This window comes from Eucyclogobius newberryi, unplaced genomic scaffold (genome assembly GCF_026437365.1).
Source record: "Eucyclogobius newberryi isolate DKJ021-1_F unplaced genomic scaffold, fEucNew1.0.hap1 SCAF_7, whole genome shotgun sequence".
Taxonomy (NCBI): Eukaryota; Metazoa; Chordata; class Actinopteri; order Gobiiformes; family Gobiidae; genus Eucyclogobius; species Eucyclogobius newberryi.
Genome location: NW_027316389.1, coordinates 5,228,894 through 5,253,409, shown reverse-complemented (window position 1 = coordinate 5,253,409; position 24,516 = coordinate 5,228,894). Strand labels below are relative to the sequence as shown.

At 48.3% G+C, this 24,516-nt stretch overlaps 1 protein-coding gene across 2 annotated transcripts in view; it reads right to left on the bottom strand.

Annotated features, from left to right (window-relative positions):
* Window positions 1-24,516, bottom strand: part of cftr (CF transmembrane conductance regulator) — a 93,615-nt gene that overhangs the window by 6,813 nt on the left and 62,286 nt on the right. The window contains exons 14-24 of one of the 2 annotated variants that reach the window (XM_072435274.1): window positions 21,681-22,470; window positions 20,681-20,809; window positions 16,748-16,785; window positions 16,609-16,638; window positions 14,696-14,982; window positions 13,346-13,425; window positions 13,118-13,268; window positions 5,080-5,307; window positions 3,835-3,935; window positions 2,044-2,271; window positions 989-1,144 (exon numbers count right to left, since the gene is read on the bottom strand). In XM_072435274.1, the coding sequence (XP_072291375.1) occupies window positions 989-1,144; window positions 2,044-2,271; window positions 3,835-3,935; window positions 5,080-5,307; window positions 13,118-13,268; window positions 13,346-13,425; window positions 14,696-14,982; window positions 16,609-16,638; window positions 16,748-16,785; window positions 20,681-20,809; window positions 21,681-22,470 (2,218 nt within the window). The remainder of the gene's footprint in view (window positions 1-988; window positions 1,145-2,043; window positions 2,272-3,834; window positions 3,936-5,079; window positions 5,308-13,117; window positions 13,269-13,345; window positions 13,426-14,695; window positions 14,983-16,608; window positions 16,639-16,747; window positions 16,786-20,680; window positions 20,810-21,680; window positions 22,471-24,516) is intronic. The other variant, XM_072435275.1, reaches the window with a different exon arrangement.

Below are 24,516 nucleotides of genomic sequence, written 5' to 3'. Positions count from 1 at the left end.
GTCAGCGGAATACCAAGTTGCATTGTGGGATTTAAGTTATCAATATTTGAGCTTGTGAGGTGCTGAGAATAAACTAACTGGCAAGCGGACGCCCTGGAGTTTTGGTGCGCTTTGTTTGCGTTGAAGAAAGTTCCCATATGTGAATTGTTTACTGACAATGGCAATAAAACTGATTCTGATGACGTGGTGAGGGGCCCCCAAAAATGTTTTCGCTTAGGGCCCCATGAAGGCTTGGGCCGGCCCTGCCTGCGGGACATGTACGGGAGCTTTATACTGCGTGTTCTACCTGCGGGACATGTGCGGGAGCTTTATACTGCGTGTTCTACCTGCGGGACATGTGCGGGAGCTTTATACTGCGTGTTCTACCTGCGGGACATGTGCGGGAGCTTTATACTGCGTGTTCTACCTGCGGGACATGTGCGGGAGCTTTATACTGCGTGTTCTACCTGCGGGACATGTGCGGGAGCTTTGTACTGTGTGTTCTACCTGCGGGACATGTGCGGGAGCTTTATACTGTGTGTTCTACCTGCGGGACATGTGCGGGAGCTTTATACTGCGTGTTCTACCTGCGGGACATGTGCGGGAGCTTTATACTGCGTGTTCTACCTGCGGGACATGTGCGGGAGCTTTATACTGCGTGTTCTACCTGCGGGACATGTGCGGGAGCTTTATACTGCGTGCTCTACCTGCGGGACATGTGCGGGAGCTTTATACTGTGTGTTCTACCTGCGGGACGACCCCGAAGGCCTTCCTCCACGTGTGCGGGAGCTTTATACTGCGTGTTCTACCTGCGGGACGTGTGCGGGAGCTTTATACTGCGTGTTCTACCTGCGGGACATGTGCGGGAGCTTTATACTGCGTGTTCTACCTGCGGGACATGTGCGGGAGCTTTATACTGCGTGTTCTACCTGCGGGACATGTGCGGGAGCTTTATACTGCGTGTTCTACCTGTGGGACATGTGCTGGAGCTTTATACTGCATGTTCTACCTGCGGGACGACGCCGAAGGCCTTCCTCCACGTGTGCAGGGACACGGAGCTCCAGGAGATGCCATCGATGGAGATGTCTCCTTCTGTGGACGCCAGTCTGAGCAGAGCCGAGAGCAGAGTGCTTTTACCAGCGCCTGTGCGACCCAGAAGACCCACCTGAGACAACCAGAGACTGTCACTCAGGTAGTAACAGCAGCAGTAATAACAGTAGTAATAACAGTAGTAATAGTAGTAGTAATAGCTGTAGTAATAACAGTAGTAATAGCAGTAGTAATAGCAGTAGTAATAGCTGTAGTAATAACAGTAGTAATAGCAGTAGTAATAGCAGTAGTAATAGCTGTGGTAATAACAGTAGTAATAGCAGTAGTAATAGCAGTAGTAATAGCTGTAGTAATAACAGTAGTAATAGCAGTAGTAATAGCTGTAGTAATAACAGTAGTAATAGTAGTAGTAATAGCTGTAGTAATAACAGTAGTAATAGCAGTAGTAATAGCAGTTGTAATAGCTGTAGTAATAACAGTAGTAATAGCAGTAGTAATAGCTGTAGTAATAACAGTAGTAATAGCAGTCGTAATAGCTGTAGTAATAGCAGTATTAATAGCAGTATTAATAGCAGCAGTAATAGCAGTAGTAATCGCTGTAGGAACAGTAGTAGTAATAACAGTAGTAATAGCAGCTGTAATAGCAGTAGTAACAGCAGCAGTAATAACATTAGTGATAGCAGTAGTAACAGCAGCAGTAATAACATTAGTGATAGCAGTAGTAACAGCAGCAGTAATAACAGTAGGAATAACAGTAGTATTAGCAGCTGTAATAGCAGTAGTAATAGCAGCAGTAATAACAGTAGTGATAGCAGTAGTAATAGCAGTAGTAATAACAGTAGTAACAGCAGTAATAGCAGTAGTAATAACAGTAGTAATAACAGTAGGAATAACAGTAGTATTAGCAGCTGTAATAGCAGTAGTAATAGCAGCAGTAATAACAGTAGTAACAGCAGTAATAGCAGTAGTAATAACAGTAGTAATAACAGTAGTAATAGCAGTAATAGTCCTTACACTGTGGCCTCCGTCCACAGAGAAGTTGATGTCGCTCAGCACAGCTCGGCCGCTCTCCGTGTACTTGACCGTCAGGCCCTGGATGTCCATCTGTCCACGGTTGGGCCAGTAGTCCTGGACATGAGGGTTCTCCAGGACGATGTCTGGACCAGATTGGCTGGACTTCCCAGAGACGGGCTCCTCTGAGGGCAGGTCTATGAACTTAAACACTCTGTCCACTGAGCGCATCTGAGGAAGAAAAGAGTCAGAACAGGGTTAGAGTGTCGGCTTTGAGTCTGGTGCAGGGTTTAGAGCCGTTTTTGTTTGATCTAGGACTGGTTTAGTTCTGCTTTAGTCCTGGCCTGGTCATGGTTTAGTACTTTCACACTTGGACTTACAGTATTTGGTCCCGGTTTGAGCCCAGTTTCATTCTGATGTGGACTTGGTCGTGTTTTAGTCGTGGTTCGTTCATGTTTAGCACTAGTTTAAACAGGTTTTTTCTAGACCTGGCCCAGTTCCAGTTAAATCCTGGTTTGAATTTAGATTTTTGTGTCTGTGTTTAGACACAAAAACTACAAAATACTCTGTCTCATAATTCTGTGCATCTGAGCGCTTTGTTCTGGTTCTGGTTCTGGTCAGTTGTGTGTGTTGTTCTGGTTCTGGTCATGGTCAGTTGTGTGTGTTGTTCTGGTTCTGGTTCTGGTCAGTTGTGTGTGTTGTTCTGGTTCTGGTTCTGGTCAGTCGTGTGTGTTGTTCTGGTTCTGGTCATGGTCAGTTGTGTGTGTTGTTCTGGTTCTGGTCATGGTCAGTTGTGTGTGTTGTTCTGGTCGTGGTCATGGTCAGTCGTGTGTGTTGTTCTGGTTCTGGTCAGTTGTGTGTGTTGTTCTGGTTCTGGTCATGGTCAGTCGTGTGTGTTGTTCTGGTTCTGGTCAGTCATGTGTGTTGTTCTGGTTCTGGTCATGGTCAGTCGTGTGTGTTGTTCTGGTTATGGTCATGGTCAGTTGTGTGTGTTGTTCTGGTTCTGGTCATGGTCAGTTGTGTGTGTTGTTCTGGTTCTGGTCAGTCATGTGTGTTGTTCTGGTTCTGGTCATGGTCAGTTGTGTGTGTTGTTCTGGTTCTGGTCATGGTCAGTTGTGTGTGTTGTTCTGGTTCTGGTCATGGTCAGTTGTGTGTGTTGTTCTGGTTCTGGTCAGTCGTGTGTGTTGTTCTGGTTCTGGTCATGGTCAGTTGTGTGTGTTGTTCTGGTCGTGGTCATGGTCAGTCGTGTGTGTTGTTCTGGTTCTGGTCAGTCGTGTGTGTTGTTCTGGTTCTGGTCATGGTCAGTTGTGTGTGTTGTTCTGGTTCTGGTCATGGTCAGTCGTGTGTGTTGTTCTGGTTCTGGTCAGTCGTGTGTGTTGTTCTGGTTCTGGTCGTGGTCAGTTGTGTGTGTTGTTCTGGTTATGGTCATGGTCAGTTGTGTGTGTTGTTCTGGTTATGGTCATGGTCAGTTGTGTGTGTTGTTCTGGTTCTGGTCATGGTCAGTTGTGTGTGTTGTTCTGGTTCTGGTCAGTTGTGTGTGTTGTTCTGGTCGTGGTTCTGGTCAGTCGTGTGTGTTGTTCTGGCCGTGGTCATGGTCAGTTGTGTGTGTTGTTCTGGTCAGTTGTGTGTGTTGTTCTGGTCGTGGTTCTGGTCAGTCGTGTGTGTTGTTCTGGTCGTGGTTCTGGTCAGTCGTGTGTGTTGTTCTGGCCGTGGTCATGGTCAGTTGTGTGTGTTGTTCTGGTCAGTTGTGTGTGTTGTTCTGGTCGTGGTCAGTCGTGTCAGTTGTTCTGGTACCAGTCCATCCACGGTGATGCTGGTGATCACTGCCCACTGAAACGTTCCCAGAATCAGCATCGCCAGAGCCACGATGATCCCGACGTCTCCGGGTTTGTCCTCTGGAAAAAACAACGAAAAACGTGTGTAAACCTGATTTTAATCACATTTAAAACACACAAGAATGAGCTTTTTGGTGAGTAAAAGTAGCTCTGGTTTAACATGTACATTTAAAGCCGTACAAAGGCCGTATTAAAGGACTGAATAATATACGTTACAATTATCAAACCATTTTGGGCTCAGTTTTGTCCTCTCTGAAGTCTTTTATTTTCCCTTGATTTAACTCTAATGAAGCGTAAAATGAGCTCAGTCTGCTCCGACCTAAACACGTTTAAACCTCTGTTCGTTTAATGACACACAGCAGCCACTTCCTAACGACTGAGGAAACGAAGCGCTTCAGGTACTTCTGAGTAAAAAGGGTTCAGCCTAAATCAAAATAATAAGGACATTATAGTCACATTTACACAGTTTTAGGGTTAGGGCTGAGTCCATTTTATCCGTATTTGTTTGTATTGTGATTTATTTAGATTTGTATTCAATTCAAACAACAAGACCAGAGAGCAAGAAAAAGAAAGAAACACAAGAAAATCTAAATCAAGGCTATTAAACTTAAGGCCCGAGGGCAAGATAAGGCCCGCCAAACAATCTGAGCCGTCCCACGACCCATCTCAAATATTACCAATAAAAGTTTTTCATGTTTTCTGGTTTAACTCTGGGTTACTACTAGTTTAACCCTGGTTTGGTGCTGCCTTAGTCCTTATATAGACCTGATTTGGACCTGATTTGATTCTGGGTTAAAAGTATTAGTATAGCAGCAGATATTTTACCATTATTAAAACAACTCCAAACTGTGTTAATAGTCGTGACATGTCCAATCTGGCCCAGAAAGAAAGACATTATTCGAACAATTGTTTTTGTAATATTTGTGTCTATTCTCTGAAAATACCAGAATCTGTGAATTTCTTTGTTTTGTTTGATTATAAATCCCACAAAACTAGAAATGAAAGATAAATACAAAGTCCAAACTGTTAGTAATTCTTCAAGTAGTACTTTCTCCAAATACTTTTTACAACTCTTACGGTGATTGAGTATTTATTTATGGAATTACTTTACTTTCTATGTCCGAATTGGGCCCTGATTTCCTTGCCTAAACTTGCCTTTGTCGTTTTGTTCCGGCGCTCTACCGATAAACCTGGCTGGACTTACTGTTGGTTCCCACGGCGATGAAGGCGGCGGCGGTGAAGAACAGCACAAAGATCATGTCGCAGCGGAACAGGAACCATCGCAGCGTGGCCAGGTAGTGGAACCACGTGGCCGTGTGCGTGTTCAGAGCTTTGTGGAACAGCATCTCGAAGTACGTCTGGCGCCCGAACGCTCGGATGGTCCACAGGCCCTTGAGCGAGATGATGAGGTGCGAGAAGATGGGACTGCGCGCTGGACACAGGACGGGACAGGGACATCAGAGCAGAGGCTACGAGAAGAGCTGCAACACTAAACGATTCTACCATTTTAAGGACACATGATGCGTCTGTTCGCGTTGGTATTGGACATATAAACCAAAGCTAGCTCGCCCCAGCATGCTAATGTAAGCATGCAGTTGTGATGAGCGTGGATCGATGCAGAACGAGTCGTGAGATGATTTATGAACGGCACAGGAGACGTCCCGATCTCTACCTTTGATGTCACAAATCTGGGAAATTTGTTTTTGAAGAGGGAATCTCAACAGCTGGTGCCTCAATGGGCCTCCACGGGTCTTGATGGGCCTTGATGGGTCTCCATGGGTCTTGATGGGCCTTGATGGGTCTCGATGGGCCTCCATGAGTTTTGATGGGTCTCAATGGGTCTTGATGGGCCTTGATGGGTCTTGATGAGCCTTGATGGGCCTTGATGGGTCTCGATGAGCCTCCATGGGTCTCGATGGGTCTCAATGGGCCTCCATGGGTCTCGATAGATCTCGATGGGCCTCTATGGATCTTGATGGGTCTCGATGAGCCTCCATGGGTCTCAATGAGCCTCCATGGGTCTCGATGGGTCTTGATGGGTCTCAATGGGCATCCATGGGCCTTGATGGGTCTCGATAGGCCTCTATGGGTCTTGATGGGTCTCGATGAGCCTCCATGGGTCTCGATGGGTCTTGATGGGTCTCAATGGGCCTCCATGGGTCTTGATGGGTCTCGATGGGCCTCCATGTGTCTCGATGGGTCTCGATGGGCCTCCATGGGTCTTGATGGGTCTCGATGGGCCTCCATGGGTCTTGATGGGTCTTGATGGGCCTCCATGGGTCTCGATGGGTCTCGATGGGCCTCCATGGGTCAAACAGAACCAAATGTCATCGATAGTGGCCAAGTATTTTTAAAATCGAGTGTCTTTATGCTACTGCTGTTCTTGAATCATTGAAACACTGACATTCCTCCACTGAAGGACAAATAAAGGTCGTCTCATCTTATCTTGTTGTAGTTTGTGACATGAGCTCATGAAATATAACTGTCCCCATCAAATAAACCTAAACAAAACATCTCAAAGCTCAAAAAGCACATGTGTCCTTCCAGAGGCGCTGCATCCCATTAGGCAAACCAGGCAATTGCCTGGGGCCCCAGGTCACTAGGGGGCCCCCGCGAAGCCGCCCGTGCGCTTAATATATGGTTAATTTCTGGTTGTGCTTAATACTGACACAGGATTACGTCATTTCTAAACTTCTTCGTGTGCGCGATAGTCGACACTGCCCCTAGTGGACGTTGTCGGTATAAGTTTCGTTTTTCGGCCTCATGCATTCAGTCGAGCATGTCCGGCTCCGGCAGTGCAGCTACTGACAAAAACATCCCGTTTTCTGCCTTGTTATAATGTTGTTCTACGTTTGCATGTATAAAATTATGTCAAACTTAAGCTTAATCTGTACTTCCTTTGAATGTTGGTTGTTGCTAGCTGCTGTGCATGTAGCCTTGTCACATTTTAAGCTAGGCTATGTGTTCAGACCTTTATTTTCATTGCTCTTATATGTATCTGTTCATGTACAATTGATGTGAAGGTACATTTATAAGGTTTACATGTGTTTACATGTGTTTGTTACAGTTTCAAAAAAAATCCAATTGTCAAAGAGACAAGTTGTGGAGAAAAGCGTCTTAAAAGACATTAAAGACAAGTCTTCTCTACATGGTCGTTGGACTCTCTTTTTTGGATGTTCGCTATCTGTCTAGCCCTGGTACTGACACTACAGTGAGGACAGAATAGACCTCGAAGATTTTTTGTGAACACTGGTCGGTAGGGCCCCCTAAGAATTTCTGCCTAGGGCCCCCACACTCCCTAGAATTGCCCCTGTGTCCTTCAACATTGTTCAAGGGCTGAGCGATCGGAACAAATCCACGTCTCATGTTACGATGAACGATGAACGGTGCAGTGGAAATGACGTTATCTACCTTTTGTTCTGTTTTTTTAGAATCCAGAGCAGCTGAAGAGCTCTGCAATTGTTGTCTGTTTTAGACATTTCAAGTGAAGAATATAACAAACATGTCCCACTGGTAAAATCCTAACGTTCCAGTCCTGATCAAGACGAGACTTTTCTGTTTGTTCTTTTCTTTCAAAAACAGTGAATCAGCCGTTAGGTTCCGTGCTTGGATGACTCTTGTAACTACAGCTGTTTATGTGGAAGAAAATGACGTATGAAAATATTGTGGTGGCGACAGGATTCGGCGCGTGGTTAACGCCTGAGTCACTTCATTGTTGCTGAAGTTTGTGACATTTATTTCCAGTGTGTTTTGGGTCAGAGGAAACGCCAGCTCCGATCTCAGTTTGACCTGTGGAAACGCCGTCGTCCTCAGAGGAGCGACGTGGAGGAGCCAGAGGTCACATGACGTCAGTGTTTTTCATGTACACGATTTTTACAGACTTTATTCTGGAAGTGGCTTATAACCGGACTGAAATATGACAAGAACCTTCGCCAGCCTCGCTTCTGTTTCTGAAGCGTCAAATGTCGTTACTCTCATCCCATCGATCCAAACTTTGCACAAAAACAACACAAACTTTGCCCTTCCAGTTTAGAGAATTGTGCATGGTGAAATAATATGATAAACCTGATAAAACCTGGACCTAAAATGGCAATTTGAATTGACTTCTAATAAATCCAAAGGGCTAAAATGACCTGAAGACCCTAATAATCCGACAATATCCGACACTAATCCGTGCTAATAAGCATGATCATGATAAAATCATTTTATTTTATTCTTTGGCATTTAACACTGCATGAATTGTGTGGTCCTGTATTATTTCATTTTATTTCATCTTATTCATTTCATTCATTTAATTAATTAATGCAATTAACATATTTATTTTATTCATTGTATTTTATTGTATTCATTTATTTATCTATTATATTTATGTACCATTTGTAATTTTAATTCTAATAAAAAATATTTTATTTATTTTATGTATTTTCCATCCATCCATTTTCTGCCGCTTATCCGGGGCTGGGTCGCGGGGGCAGCAGTCTGAGCAGGGACTCCCAGACTTCCTCCTCCCCAGACACTTCCTCTAACTCCTCCGGGGGGATCCCGAGGCGTTCCCAGGCCAGCCGAGAGACATAGTCTCTCCAGTGTGTCCTGGGTCTTCCCCGGGGCCTCTTCCCGGTGGGACATGCCTGAAACACCTCCCGAGGGAGGTGCCAGGAGGCATCCGGAACAGATGCCCGAGCCACCTCAGCTGTCTCCTCTCGACGTGGAGGAGCAGCGGCTCTACTCCGAGCTCCCCCCGTGTGGCCGAGCTCCTCACCTTATCTCTAAGGGAGCGCCCAGCCACACGGCGGAGGAAACTCATTTCGACCGCTTGTATCCGCAATCTTGTTCTTTCGGTCACTACCCAAAGCTCATGACCATAGGTGAGGGTAGGAACGTAGACCGACCGGTGAATCGAGAGCTTTGCCTTTCGGCTCAGCTCCCTCTTTACCACAACGGTCCGATGCAGCGACTGCATCACTGCAGCCGCTGCACCGATCCGCCTGTCGATCTCACGCTCCATCCTTCCCTCACTCGTGAACAAGACCCCGAGATACTTGAACTACTCCACTTGGGGCAAGGACACCCCACCCACCTGAAGAGGGCAAGCCACCTTTTTCCGGTCGAGAACCATGGCCTCGGATTTGGACGTGCTGATTCTCATCCCAGACGCTTCACACTCGGCTGCAAACCGTCCCAGTGCATGTTGCAGGTCCGGGTTTGATGGAGCCATCAGGACAACATCGTCTGCAAACAGCAGAGATGGAATCCTGTGGTCCCCAAACCGGACACCCTCTGACCCCTGACCACACCCTCCGACCCCTGACTGCGCCTAGAAATTCTGTACATAAAAATTATGAACAGAACTGGTGACAAAGGGCAGCCCTGAGGTGTCCCTCATGCACTGGGAACAGGTCTGACTTACTGCCGGCAATGCGAACACAGCTCCTGCTCCGGTCATACAGGGACCGGACAGCCCTGAGCAAAGGGCCCCGGACCCCGTACTCCCGGAGCACCCCCCAAAGGACACCCCGAGGGACACGGTCGAAAGCCTTCTCCAGATCCACAAAGCACATGTGGACTGGTTGGGCAAACTCCCATGAACCCTCGAGCACCCGATGGAGGGTATAGAGCTGGTCCAGTGTTCCACGACCGGGACGAAAACCACTCTGCTCCTCCTGAATCCGAGGTTCGACTATCGGTCGGATTCTCCTCTCCAGTACCTTGGAATAGACCTTACCCGGGAGGCTGAGGAGTGTGATCCCTCAGTAGTTGGAACACACCCTCCGGTCCCCCTTCTTAAACAGAGACCACCACCCCGGTCTGCCAGTCCAGAGGCACGGTCCCCGACCGCCACGCAATGTTGCAGAGACGTGTCAACCAAGACAGTCCTACAACATCCAGATACTTTAGATACTCAGGGCGGATCTCATCCACCCCCGGAGCCCTGCCACCGAGGAGTTTGCGAACAACCTCAGTGACTTCAGCTTGGGTGATGGATGAGCCAGCCTCCGAGTCCCCGGTCTCTACTTCCTCTTCGGAAGACGTGACTGAGGGATTAAGGAGATCCTCAAAGTATTCCTTCCACCGTCCGACAACATCCCCAGTCGAGGTCAGCAGGCCTCCACCCGCACCGTAAACGGTGTTGGTGAGACACTGCTGCCCCCTCCTGAGGCGCCGGACGGATTGCCAGAATTTCTTTGGTGCCGACCGATAGTCCTCCTCCATGGCCTCCCCAAACTCCTCCCAGGCCCGGGTTTTTGCCTCTGCGACAGCTCGAGCCGCGGCTCGCTTGGCCTGCCGATACCTGTCGATGACCTCCGGAGACCCACAAGCCAGAGTGGCCTGATAGGCCTCCTTCTTCAGTCTGACGGCATCCCTTACTTCCGGTGTCCACCACCGGGTTCGGGGGTTGCCGCCACGACAGACATCGGAGACCTTGCGACCACAGCTCCGAGCAGCCGCATCAACAATGGAGGCGGAGAACATGGTCCACTCGGACTCAATGTCCCCAACCTCCCCCGGGACATGGGAGAAGCTCTCCTGGAGGTGCAAGTTGAATACCCTACTGACAGAGGGCTCCACAAGACGTTCCCAACAGACCCTCACAATGCGTTTGGGTCTGCCAAGTCTGTCCGGCTTCCTCCTCCGCCAGCGGATCCAACTCACCACCAGGTGGTGATCGGTTGACAACTCTGCCCCTCTCTTCACCCGAGTGTCCAAGACACGCGGCCGGAGGTCAGATGACACGACAACAAAGTCGATCCTTGACCTCCGGCCTAGGGTGTCCTGGTGCCATGTGCACTGATGAACACCCTTGTGCTTGAACATGGTGTTTGTTATGGACAATCCGTGGCTTGCACAGAAGTCCAATAACTGAACACCGCTCGGTTTCAGATCGGGAAGCCGTTCTTCCCGATCACCCCTCCCCAGGTGTCACTGTCATTGCCCACGTGGGTGTTGAAGTCCCCCAGTAGAACAACGGAGTCCCCGGTCGGTGCACTGTCCAGTACTCCTCCCAAGGACTCCAAGGCCAGGTACTCTGCACTGCTGTTCGGCCCGTAGGCCGCCACAACAGTGAGAGACCTGTCCCCCACCCGAAGGCGGAGGGACGCGACCCTCTCGTTCACTGGGGTAAACTCCAACTCGTGGCGGCTGAGCTGAGGGGCTATCAGCAAGCCCACACCAGCCCGCCGCCTCTCCCCGCGGGCAACACCAGAGAAGTGGAGCGTCCAGCCCCTCTCGAGGAGATGGGTTCCAGAGCCCAAACTGTGCTGGAGGTGAGGTCGACTATATCTAGTCGGTATCGCTCAACCTCCCGCACAAGCTCAGGCTCTTTCCCCCCCAGCGAGGTGACATTCCATGTCCCCAGAGTTAGTCTCTGTGTCTGGAGATCTGGTCGCCGAGGCCCCTGCCGTCGACTGCCGCCCAGATCTCTCTGCACCGGCCCCTTATGGATCCTCCTGCGGGTGGTGGGCCCACGGGAGGGCGGCCCCACGTCGCTCCTTCGGGCTGTGCCCGGCCGGGCCCCGTGGGGTAAGACCCGGCCACCAGGCGCTCGCCATCGAGCACCCATCCCAGGCCTGGCTCCAGGATGGGGCCCCGGTGACGCCGATCCGGGCGACGTAAACGGCCTTGTTCTTTTACTCATCATAGGGTGCTTCTGAACCGATCTTTGTCTGACCCATCACCTAGGACCTGTTTGCCTTGGGAGACCCTACCAGGGGCTTGAAGCCCCCGACAACATAGCTCCCGGGATCATTCGGGCGCTCAAACCCCTCCACCACGTTAAGGTGTCGGTTCAAGGAGGAGTTTTTTATTTATTTTGTTTATTTTATTTACACTTTGTAAGAAATTATTGTTTTAGATTATTATTGAAAGTGTATTTAATCAGAATCAGAATCAGGGTTTATTGTTCTGAGTGCAAACGTTTGCATAACTGGAACTAAACGCTCTTTCCTCTACAGACGTGTCCAGATCGAGGCGACAGCTTCTCTCGTCGTTGCTCGTCACATGAAAATGACGCCAGTCGTGTTCATGAATCACGCGCCTGATCCCTTGAGCTCCGTCGGCCCGGACAAACAGCTAGAGCCACTTCCTGTCTGTGGCCGTCAACTTCCTGCTTCGCTAAAAAACTCAACGACAGATTTATGAGAGAGTCCTCCTCGTTTTCAGTGTCCACCGTGTCACAGTCTAGTGAGGGGGAGAGAGGGGGAGGTAGAGAGAAGAAGAGGGGGAGAGAGAGGGGAGGTAGAGAGATGAAGAGGGGGAGAGAGGGGGAGGTAGAGAGATGAAGAGGGGGAGAGAGGGGGAGGTAGAGAGATGAAGAGGGGGAGAGAGGGGGAGGTAGAGAGATGAAGAGGGGGAGAGAGGGGGAGGTAGAGAGGGGGAGAATAGAAAGAGAAAGAGAGTTCATGACAAGAGAAAGACAGATGGATGGAGAGATGTCGGGTCAAAGATAAGGCTCCAGAATAACACTGACGCAGCACTTTGGACTCGCCCTGTCTCCGGCCTCTTCCTCTGTCTCCGGCCTCTTCCTCTGTCTCTATCTCTCGCTGTTCCTTTCATTTTTGACATTTTGTCCAAACCCGTAACCGCAGAAGTGCGACTCGGGCTGTAGTCGACCAAAGACCACCTTAATCGACTAAAGCCATCGATCAGTCGCCTAAAAGGGAGTGTGACATCTGACCATCTATCTGACCCCAATACACACAAAAGATAATACAACTGCGTAAATTCAAGCAATGACAACTTTGTACGCAGTAAAGTACACACAAAACTGTCCAACAAAGCTGAATAAATGAATCAATCACTCCAAAAACTAGAGCCAACTCACTTTGAATCTTCTCTTTCTGCCGTTGTCCATAAATAAAGGTATGATCCTAAAAACTAGCATTAGCATTAGCTGCAAAAGACCTGAAACAAACAGCTCGGTCTGGAGTGACCTCTGTAAGTCCACTGATCCCTCCTGACCACAGTCACACTGGACCTTTGGGGACGTGACAGAAGAGAAAGAATCCGGTGTTTTCAGACTTTTTGTTGGCACAGCCCACAGTGAACATGCAGCTTTCCTCCTCAAGATGGCGGTAGCGACGAGTTTGTCACATCACTTCGGACCCATGAAGGAACAGTATAGATTCACGAGCCTTGCTATTGATTTTAACATCTTTATATTAGCGTTGGCGAACATCGGTCATCTTGAAATCCACGCGGACACGGGCAGAACATGCAAATGGAACTGAAACCCCCCCGATCCCCACCTTCAGCCTCCAGCAGTTTGAGCTGCTGCCCCGTGCGCAGAAAGTACTTCCTGAGCATGGCGAAGATGGCGCCCAGCGGGATGGCGGCGATGAAGATGTACGGGCGGATGATGGACACGGTGAAGATGGCGCCGGTCACGATCAAGGTCAACTGAAGGACGACAAAAGGGTTTTACTCCCGAGAGCGCGGACACTGGTTCCGTTTGGACGTAAAAGAACGTTGTTCACCTGAATGAGGTCGAACAGAACCAGAGGCAACATGTCGTCGATCGTGGCCATGTCTTTGGTGAATCTGTTCATGATTCGACCTGCGCAAAAACACGGAAAGAAACAAATAAAATGACTTAAGTGTGTGTTTTTATGCTTTTTTAACTTTAGCTTCATTTGGTGGAGGTTGTACTTTTACCACACGGGGGCGCAATTTACGGCAAACACATTTTCAAGACTCTTTATTATGATGAATTCAGCAGAATAACGGTGTTTTCATACATTTCTATTTGGCGCGCGATCATTTCTGTGACTTTACGGCGGTTTTGGCTTTGTGTATAAAATGGTTGCTATGGTGACTGTTATGCAATCTCCTAGTGTGACCAGGAAGTGAAATGATATAAACCTAAAGATTGCATTTATAATTGTCTTAACGGTGTTTTAGTCAAATGATACGGGCACTTTGTTCATGTTTGTATAAAAGACGGATCAAAAACTGCCTTAAAATGGAACTTGAGTCGCATTTAAAGCCCCATTGTGTCACTTTTTAGCCGACAAATCAAAGCATGGTATTTTTGTTTTATTTTCGATGCATAAAAACACGTTTAAAAACTCCATACTGTGCCCGCATCATCTCCACAGACCTGACTCGTGCGCCTCCTGCTTGTTTCCGTGTTGTTCCTTTGGTTATAATGTTCCACAGTGAGTAATTAAACGTATCCGTCTCCATGGAGAATGCAATCGAATTAGCACATCATTTCCTCCACAAACAACAAAAATATCCAGTTTAATTCGGCATAAAAACTGCGAGCTCTTGTTGTTTCGATCTGTATAAACTCTGAAATACAGTCTTTTAAAGGACAAATATGATGCGTTATTTGTGTTGTTTTCAGCCATTAAACCTGCTCTTGAGAAACTTTAGTTTGGCATCTCACGTTTTACAACAATAAAAAAATTAATTAAATCTGTGTCTCTGCCGTTTCCCCCGGGACTAACTGAGTTTGGCGCCATCTACTGGCTGCAGAGGGAATCACACAAGTTAATAATTCAATTCAATCCAATTTGCAGTTGTACAGATCGTGATTGGACAGAGAAATGTTCAGGACGAGTCTGGAGGTGATTTATGGAGTTTAAAACAGCAGAAGATTCTCAGAGGTAGAATATGACATCACATATCAAGGAGATTGAGAATGGAGTGTTTCGGAGGCTCGGAGGGGAGAGGACTTTAACCGTGAATGAAGCTAGGATATTTAGCATAATATGTGTCCTTTAATAGTTTGTCAGCCTATTTCAGTCTTTTTGTCAATTTGCTAAATCAAAAACCACGGATCAAATCGCCCTCTTTCACCACACCGGTCGCCGCGCCCTCACCCGTCTTCATGGCGTTGAGCACGGCCATGGGCGCCCTCAACACGGCGCTCAGCATCTGCTCGTGGAGGCGCTTGGAGACGGTGAGCAGCGTGTGCACCAGCGGGAGGCCCCTGAAGAAGCCCAGGGCCAGGACGCTCTCCGACGTCGCCACGAAGATGTAGATGATGTAGTAGGCGCTCGTCGGGGTCACGATCACGGCCAGGTGCGCCGGCGGCGACGAGGAGTTCGGGTGCTGTACGTCGATGTAGTTTGGGGAGTTCGGGTTAGCGCTGTCCACCCAGATCTCGCTGTGAAAGAGGCGAGAGGGGTGGGAAGGGGGAAACGTGTCAGGTTACTATGGAAACGTGTTCAAAGATGGAAACAATAATGGAAAAATTATAATACGTTTTTTTTTTATGGAATAAATAACAGAAAAAGTGTCAAATTACTATGAAAACGTGATAAAAGATGGATTAAATAATGGAAAATTTCAAATTATAAATAAAAAAAATGAAATCAAGGAAACATTTTCAAATAATGAAAAAATATGAAATAATGGAACATTTACAATTACAATGGAACATGATTAAACTATGGAATACGTAATGGAAAAAATGTAAAATTTTAATGAAAAAATTGGAAATGATGGAATAAATAAGGAAAAAGAGTCACATCATAATGAAAAAAAATAAATCAAGGAATAAATAATGGAACAATTGTCAAAGTATAATGAAAAAAATGGAAATCATGGAATAAATAAAGGGAAACATGTCCAATTACAATGGAACATGATTAAACTATGGACTACATAATGGAAAAAATAGAAAATGTTAATGAAACATTTTGAAATGATGGAATAAATAAGGAAAAAGAGTCAAATTATAATTATACTAAATAAAATCAAGAAATAAATAAAGGGGAAAATGTCAACAAATGGTGAAAAAATATAAAATTACGGAATAAAACATTTTCAAATGACAATGGCACATGCTTAAGTGATGAAATGACTAATACCAAATACTAAAACTACAAGCAAAAATGGTGTAAAACTAATGCATCAGTTAATCAGAATAATCATGACTAATCAACTATTAAAATAATCCTAAATGGAACATGCGCGTTTTGTTATGGAAAAACTGGAAAAATAAAAATCACAATCACAATCATATTTTTATCCTTATCTGGACTAAAGTATCTAAACCAAAAGCCAAAAGAACATTTATAACAAAGACAGTGGCATTATTCAACCAAAACCTCAAGATTTGAGATCAAGATTACATTTTATAGGTAAAAATCATAAATAAATAATGCTGTAACTGACGCTTATTTCAATAGTCGACTGGTCAGTTATTATTTCTATGGCATTTTCACACATACATTTTTAACCAAATAAAGGTTGAAACATGGAGACAGTCAAAAGGTCTTTGTTGTTAAAAAGGTATTTCCGTGTTTTATATATTTAAAAATAACAATTAAAAAAACAAAAAATACAACTGTTATTTTCTACAGTTTATATCCAGTTTTAATCCAATTTAAAAATAAATAAATGATGGAATAATTACAGGAAAAAAGTGTCAAATTACTATGGAAACGTGTTAAAAGATGGAAAATATAATGGGGGAAAAGTCAAATTAGAATAAAAACATTTAAAAGATGGAATAAATGATGGAAAAAGTGTCAAATTATAATTAGTTTTTTTTAAAATAATGGCATAAATAAAGGAAAGCGTCAAGTTACTATGGAAACGTGTTCAAAGATGGAAAAAAGAATGGAAAAAGTGTAAAATTATAATAAAAAAATTGAATATAATCCAGAATCTTCCACTCTGCACATTTCCACCTTTATTTGGTTAACGTGAATGTAAAGTGTCTAATTAACTCTAAAGTATTTGTTAGTACTATAAAACTACTACTGCAACAATAATAAAGAAGTACCCGTTGTTGCGTGGACTTGAAAAGAAGTACCTAAAAAGTGACATTGTATTTCTTTTTATTACAACTTTAATGTCAATTCGACGCGTTTCATGTCGTAACCGACGGCGCCGAAGTGCGAACACAAAAACGGTGGACTTACTCGGTGATGAGGTAAATGCCGATGACGGATCCGGCGACCTGTCACAGAACAGCGACATCATCAGAGCCAAACGTCGTGGAAACGGGGAAAACGGTCGACGTTGAATAAGATAATATGCTAAAAAGTGATTGAATTGAGTCGTATTTGTCTTTATTTTGGGTTATTTTGACTTTTTTTAAACACAATTTGCCGACAGAACAAGTACGTTTTGTTCTTATTTCATGTTACTTATTTCAAGCACGTTTATGTTTAATGTTCAGTGTGTTCAGTGTGTTCAGTGTGTCCAGTGTGTCCAGTGTGTTCAGTGTGTTCAGTGTGTTCAGTGTTCAGTATGTTCAGTGTGTTCAGTGTTCAGTATGTTCAGTGTGTTCAGTGTGTTCAGTGTTCAGTATGTTCAGTGTGTTCAGTGTTCAGTATGTTCAGTGTGTTCAGTATGTTCAGTGTGTTCAGTGTGTTCAGTGTTCAGTGTGTTCAGTGTGTTCACTGTTCAGTGTGTTCACTGTTCAGTGTGTTCAGTGTGTCCAGTGTTCAGTGTATTCAGTGTTCAGTGTGTTCAGTGTGTTCAGTGTGTTCAGTGTATTCAGTGTTCAGTGTGTTCTGTGTTCAGTGTGTTCAGTGTGTTCAGTGTGTTCAGTGTGTTCAGTGTTCAGTATGTTCAGTGTGTTCAGTATGTTCAGTGTTCAGTGTGTTCACTGTTCAGTGTGTTCAGTGTGTTCAGTGTGTTCAGCGTGTTCAGCGTGTTCAGTGTGTTCAGTGTGATCAGTGTGTTCAGCGTGTTCAGCGTGTTCAGTGTGTTCAGTGTTCAGTGTATTCAGTGTGTTCAGTGTGTTCAGTGTGATCAGTGTTCAGTGTGTTCAGTGTTCAGTATGTTCAGTGTGTTCAGTATGTTCAGTGTTCAGTGTGTTCACTGTTCAGTGTGTTCAGTGTGTCCAGTGTTCAGTGTATTCAGTGTTCAGTGTGTTCTGTGTTCAGTGCGTTCAGTGTGTTCAGTGTGTTCAGCGTGTTCAGTGTTCAGTATATTCAGTGTGTTCAGTGTGTTCAGCGTGTTCAGTGTTCAGTGTGTCCAGTGTGTTCAGCGTGTTCAGCGTGTTCAGCGTGTTCAGCGTGTCCAGTGTGTTCAGCGTGTTCAGCGTGTTCAGTGTGTTCAGTGTTCAGTGTGTTCAGTGTGTTCAGTGTGTTCAGTGTGTTCAGTGTGTTCAGCGTGTTCAGTGTTCAGTGTATTCAGTGTGTTCAGTGTGTCCAGTGTGTTCAGTGTGTTCAGTGTTCAGTGTGTTCAGTGTGTTCAGTGTGTTCAGTGTTCAGTGTGTTCAGTGTGTTCAGTGTTCAGTGTGTTCAGTGTGTCCAGTGTGTTCAGTGTGTTCAGTGTTCAGTGTTCAGTGTGTTCAGTGTGTTCAGTGTGTTCAGTGTGTTCAGTGTGTTCAGTGTTCAGTGTGTTCAGTGTGTCCAGTGTGTTCAGCGTGTTCAGTGTTCAGTGTATTCAGTGTGTTCAGTGTGTTCAGCGTGTTCAGCGTGTTCAGTGTTCAGTGTGTCCAGTGTGTTCAGCGTGTTCAGTGTTCAGTGTATTCAGTGTGTTCAGTGTGTTCAGTGTGTTCAGTGTTCAGTGTGTTCAGTGTTCAGTGTGTTCAGTGTGTTCAGTGTGTTCAGTGTGTTCAGTGTTCAGTGTGTTCAGTGTGTCCAGTGTGTTCAGCGTGTTCAGTGTTCAGTGTATTCAGTGTGTTCAGTGTGTTCAGCGTGTTCAGTGTTCAGTGTGTCCAGTGTGTTCAGCGTGTTCAGTGTTCAGTGTTCAGTGTATTCAGTGTGTTCAGTGTGTTCAGTGTTCAGTGTGTTCAGTGTTCAGTGTGTTCAGTGTGTTCAGTGTTCAGTGTGTTCAGTGTGTTCAGTGTTCAGTGTGTTCAGTGTGTCCAGTGTGTTCAGCGTGTTCAGTGTTCAGTGTATTCAGTGTGTTCAGTGTGTTCAGCGTGTTCAGTGTTCAGTGTGTCCAGTGTGTTCAGCGTGTTCAGTGTTCAGTGTATTCAGTGTGTTCAGTGTGTTCAGTGTGTTCAGTGTTCAGTGTGTTCAGTGTTCAGTGTGTTCAGTGTGTTCAGTGTTCAGTGTGTTCAGTGTGTTCAGTGTTCAGTGTGTTCAGTGTGTTCAGCGTGTTCAGTGTGTTCAGTGTTCAGTGTATTCAGTGTGTTCAGTGTGTTCAGCGTGTTCAGTGTTCAGTGTATTCAGTGTGTTCAGTGTGTTCAGTGTGTTCAGTGTTCAGTGTGTTCAGTGTTCAGTGTGTTCAGTGTGTTCAGTGTTCAGTGTGTTCAGTGTGTTCAGTGTTCAGTGTGTTCAGTGTGTCCAGTGTGTTCAGCGTGTTCAGTGTTCAGTGTATTCAGTGTGTTCAGTGTGTTCAGCGTGTTCAGTGTGTCCAGTGTGTTCAGCGTGTTCAGTGTTCAGTGTATTCAGTGTGTTCAGTGTGTTCAGTGTGTTCAGTGTTCAGTGTGTTCAGTGTTCAGTGTATTCAGTGTGTTCAGTGTGTTCAGTGTTCAGTGTGTTCAGTGTTCAGTGTGTTCAGTGTTCAGTGTGTTCAGTGTTCAGTGTGTTCAGTGTGTTCAGTGTGTTCAGTGTTCAGTGTGTTCAGTGTTCAGTGTGTTCAGTGTGTCCAGTGTGTTCAGTGTGTTCAGTGTTCAGTGTGTTCAGTGTGTTCAGTGTGTTCAGTGTTCAGTGTGTTCAGTGTGTTCAGCGTGTTCAGTGTTCAGTGTATTCAGTGTGTTCAGTGTGTTCAGCGTGTTCAGTGTTCAGTGTGTCCAGTGTGTTCAGCGTGTTCAGTGTTCAGTGTATTCAGTGTGTTCAGTGTGTTCAGTGTGTTCAGTGTTCAGTGTGTTCAGTGTTCAGTGTGTTCAGTGTGTTCAGTGTTCAGTGTGTTCAGTGTGTTCAGTGTTCAGTGTGTTCAGTGTGTCCAGTGTGTTCAGCGTGTTCAGTGTTCAGTGTATTCAGTGTGTTCAGTGTGTTCAGCGTGTTCAGTGTTCAGTGTGTCCAGTGTGTTCAGCGTGTTCAGTGTTCAGTGTATTCAGTGTGTTCAGTGTGTTCAGTGTGTTCAGTGTTCAGTGTGTTCAGTGTGTTCAGTGTGTTCAGTGTGTTCAGTGTGTTCAGTGTTCAGTGTGTTCAGTGTGTCCAGTGTGTTCAGCGTGTTCAGTGTTCAGTGTATTCAGTGTGTTCAGTGTGTTCAGCGTGTTCAGTGTTCAGTGTGTCCAGTGTGTTCAGCGTGTTCAGTGTTCAGTGTATTCAGTGTGTTCAGTGTGTTCAGTGTGTTCAGTGTGTTCAGTGTTCAGTGTGTTCAGTGTGTTCAGTGTTCAGTGTGTTCAGTGTGTTCAGTGTTCAGTGTGTTCAGTGTGTCCAGTGTGTTCAGCGTGTTCAGTGTTCAGTGTATTCAGTGTGTTCAGTGTGTTCAGCGTGTTCAGTGTTCAGTGTGTCCAGTGTGTTCAGCGTGTTCAGTGTTCAGTGTATTCAGTGTATTCAGTGTGTTCAGTGTGTTCAGTGTGTTCAGTGTTCAGTGTGTTCAGTGTTCAGTGTGTTCAGTGTGTTCAGTGTTCAGTGTGTTCAGTGTGTTCAGTGTTCAGTGTGTTCAGTGTGTCCAGTGTGTTCAGCGTGTTCAGTGTTCAGTGTATTCAGTGTGTTCAGTGTGTTCAGCGTGTTCAGTGTTCAGTGTATTCAGTGTGTTCAGTGTGTTCAGTGTGTTCAGTGTTCAGTGTGTTCAGTGTTCAGTGTATTCAGTGTGTTCAGTGTGTTCAGTGTGTTCAGTGTGTTCAGTGTTCAGTGTGTTCAGTGTTCAGTGTATTCAGTGTGTTCAGTGTGTTCAGTGTTCAGTGTGTTCAGTGTTCAGTGTATTCAGTGTGTTCAGTGTGTTCAGTGTTCAGTGTGTTCAGTGTTCAGTGTGTTCAGTGTTCAGTGTATTCAGTGTTTTACCTCGATGACGAACACGAGGAAGATGAATCCGAGCACATAGACCAGGCTCTTGTTGGCGCTGATGTATCTCAGGTACGTGCTCCACGACGTCGTCTCGAACACGCTCTCGTTTTCATCGGCAAACGCTTGCTGAGAAAGCACAAGTTTAGTCCTGGTTTAGACCTGGTTTAGACCTGGTTTAGACCTGGTTTAGACCCGCTTTAGTCCTGGTTTAGACCTGGTTTAGACCCGCTTTAGTCCTGGTTTAGACCTGGTTTAGACCCGCTTTAGTCCTGGTTTAGTCCTTGACTGAAACAGGTTTAGTCCACATTGTGCTCATGCAGACGTCTCCATGGCGACGCAGACTCACGCTCGTCCCTCGCCCCCCCCTCTCACCTCCATGTCCGGCTCGTCCCTCGCCCCCCCTCGCCCCCCCCTCTCACCTCCATGTCCCGCTCGTCCCTCGCCCCCCCTCTCACCTCCATGTCCCGCTCGTCCTCGTCCCTCGCCCCCCCTCTCACCTCCATGTCCCGCTCGTCCCTCAACCCCCCTCTCACCTCCATGTCCTGCTCGTCCCTCGCCCCCCCCTCTCATCTCCATGTCCCGCTCGTCCCTCGCCCCCCCTCTCACCTCCATGTCCTGCTCGTCCTCGTCCCTCGCCCCCCCTCGCCCCCCCTCTCACCTCCATGTCCCGCTCGTCCCTCGCCCCCCCTCTCACCTCCATGTCCTGCTCGTCCCTCGCCCCCCCTCTCACCTCCATGTCCCGCTCGTCCCTCGCCCCCCCTCTCACCTCCATGTCCTGCTCGTCCTCGTCCCTCGCCCCCCCTCTCACCTCCATGTCCAGCTCGTCCCTCGCCCCCCCCTCTCATCTCCATGTCCCGCTCGTCCCTCGCCCCCCCTCTCACCTCCATGTCCTGCTCGTCCTCGTCCCTCGCCCCCCCTCTCACCCCCATGTCCTGCTCGTCCCTCGCCCCCCCTCTCACCTCCATGTCCTGCTCGTCCCTCGCCCCCCCCCTCTCACCTCCATGTCCTGCTCGTCCACGTCCTCGCTCATGTCGTACACGCTGTCCTTGGAGAGACGGCGGGCGTAGATGTCCAGCTGGGACGCCAGGTCGCACTGCGGCGTGACGGACAGCTTCTTCCTGAAGGACGACTGCACCTGCTCGCGGCGCTCCTGCCCCTGAGCGTTGGTGATGAACGCCAGCACCGACTGCCTCCGCCCGGCGTTCAGGTGGTGGAGGCCGTGGTGGAAGACGTTGGAGCGCGGCAGCACCTCCTCCACCTGCTCGTCCTCGGGGACCACGGAGAAGCGCCGCTCGTTCAGCTCGCGGGCGCCGTCCTCCGCGGCCGCGCCCTGCTGGCCCAGCACGTTGCTCCCGCCGAGGATGGAGAACTTCCTGGCGGCGGCGAGCGGGTTCAGGATGAGCGACTGCTTGCGCTTCTCCGGGTGATGGCTCTCGCCGCCGCCGCCGCCGCCGCCGCCGTTCTGCATCTGGACGGGGTTGTGGTTCTGCCGGAACGACTGGCGCAGGTTCTCAGGGCCCCGGAAGCCCGCCGTCTCGTCCACGGAGACGCGGCGGAGTGTCTCGGTGAGGATGGAGCTGCGGCGCTCGGCGTTGATGTTGTCGTACGCCTCGAGGCCGAGCAGCAGCGAGCTGAAGTCCGGGCGCTGCGCCTGCAGCTCGCCGAACGTGCCGTAGAAGTAGCAGTCGCCGTTGTGGAGCAGCAGGATCTTGTCGGCGCGTTTCAGGTGGTCGAGTTTAGACGTGACCACGATGCGGGTCTTGGAGGCCATGAGTGTGCACACGCATCTGGAGGACAGGAGAGGTCAAAGGTCAGTTCTGCACACGCATCTGGAGGACAGGAGAGGTCAAAGGTCAGTTCTGCACACGCATCTGGAGGACAGGAGAGGTCAAAGGTCAGTTCTGCACACGCATCTGGAGGATAGGAGAGGTCAAAGGTCAGTTCTGCACACGCATCTGGAGGACAGGAGAGGTCAAAGGTCAGATCTGCACACGCATCTGGAGGATAGGAGAGGTCAAGGGTCAGATCTGCACACGCATCTGGAGGACAGGAGAGGTCAAAGGTCAGATCTGCACACGCATCTGGAGGACAGGAGAGGTCAAAGGTCAGTTCTGCACACGCATCTGGAGGACAGGAGAGGTCAAAGGTCAGATCTGCACACGCATCTGGAGGACAGGAGAGGTCAAAGGTCAGTTCTGCACACGCATCTGGAGGACAGGAGAGGTCAAAGGTGAGTTCCTCCCATCAAACCTCAACAGCCTCTACACATTTGGTTATTAGCGCGACGATCGTCTCTCGTCTCTTCTGAGTCTTTCTCTGTGTCATGTTTGTCCTGAAGGAACTCACTAAACACACCGACATATCAAGCACACATGTGTAACCATGGAAACGTGCTGCTATGGGAACTGCAGGTGTGCAGTAGCACGCAGGGAATGATTGACATGTGGGAGAACTACTGTCCACGCCACCAGGAAATGAGACTCTGACAGCGGCAAAAATCCTCTTTTATTCTTTAAGTTGAACTGGTGGAATATGAGAGGATTCCATCTCGTGGATCAAATCAAGCTTTTGTAAACAGTTCTCAACATGAGGTGAGAGCACCTGCACCTGCACCTGCACCTGCACCTGCACCTGCACCTGCACCTGCACCTGCACCTGTACCTGCACCTGCACCTGCACCTGCACCTGCGTCTGCACCTGCACCTGCACCTGCACCTGCACCTGCACCTGCACCTGCACCTGCACCTGCACCTGTACCTGCACCTGCACCTGCACCTGCACCTGTACCTGCACCTGCACCTGCACCTGCACCTGTACCTGCACCTGCACCTGTACCTGCACCTGCGTCTGCACCTGCACCTGCACCTGCACCTGTACCTGCACCTGCACCTGCACCTGCACCTGTACCTGCACCTGCACCTGCACCTGTACCTGCACCTGCACCTGCACCTGTACCTGCACCTGCACCTGCGTCTGCACCTGCACCTGTACCTGCACCTGCACCTGCACCTGCACCTGTACCTGCACCTGCACCTGTACCTGCACCTGCGTCTGCACCTGCACCTGTACCTGCACCTGTACCTGCACCTGTACCTGCACCTGCGTCTGCACCTGCACCTGCACCTGCACCTGTACCTGCACCTGCGTCTGCACCTGCACCTGTACCTGTACCTGCACCTGTACCTGCACCTGCACCTGTACCTGCACCTGTACCTGCACCTGCGTCTACACCTGCGTCTGCACCTGCACCTGCCTCTGCACCTGCGTCTGCACCTGCCTCTGCACCTGCGTCTGCACCGGCGTCTGCACCTGCGTCTGCACCTGCATCTGCACCTGAGTCTACACCTGCGTCTGCACCTGCCTCTGCACCTGCCTCTGCACCTGCCTCTGCACCTGCGTCTGCACCTGCGTCTACACCTGCACCTGCGTCTGCACCTGCGTCTAAACCTGCCTCTGCACCTGCCTCTCCACCTGCCTCTGCACCTGCGTCTGCACCTGCGTCTGCACCTGCGTCTGCACCTGCTTCTGCACCTGCGTCTGCACCTGCCTCTGCACCTGCGTCTGCACCTGCGTCTGCACCAGCGTCTGCACCTGCGTCTGCACCTGCCTCTGCACCTGCCTCTGCACCTGCCTCTCCACCTGCCTCTGCACCTGCGTCTGCACCTGCGTCTGAACCTGCTTCTGCACCTGCCTCTGCACCTGCCTCTGCACCTGCCTCTGCACCTGCGTCTGCACCAGCGTCTGCACCAGCGTCTGCACCAGCGTCTGCACCTGCACCTGCGTCTACACCTGCGTCTGCGTCTGCACCTGCGTCTGCACCAGCGTCTGCACCT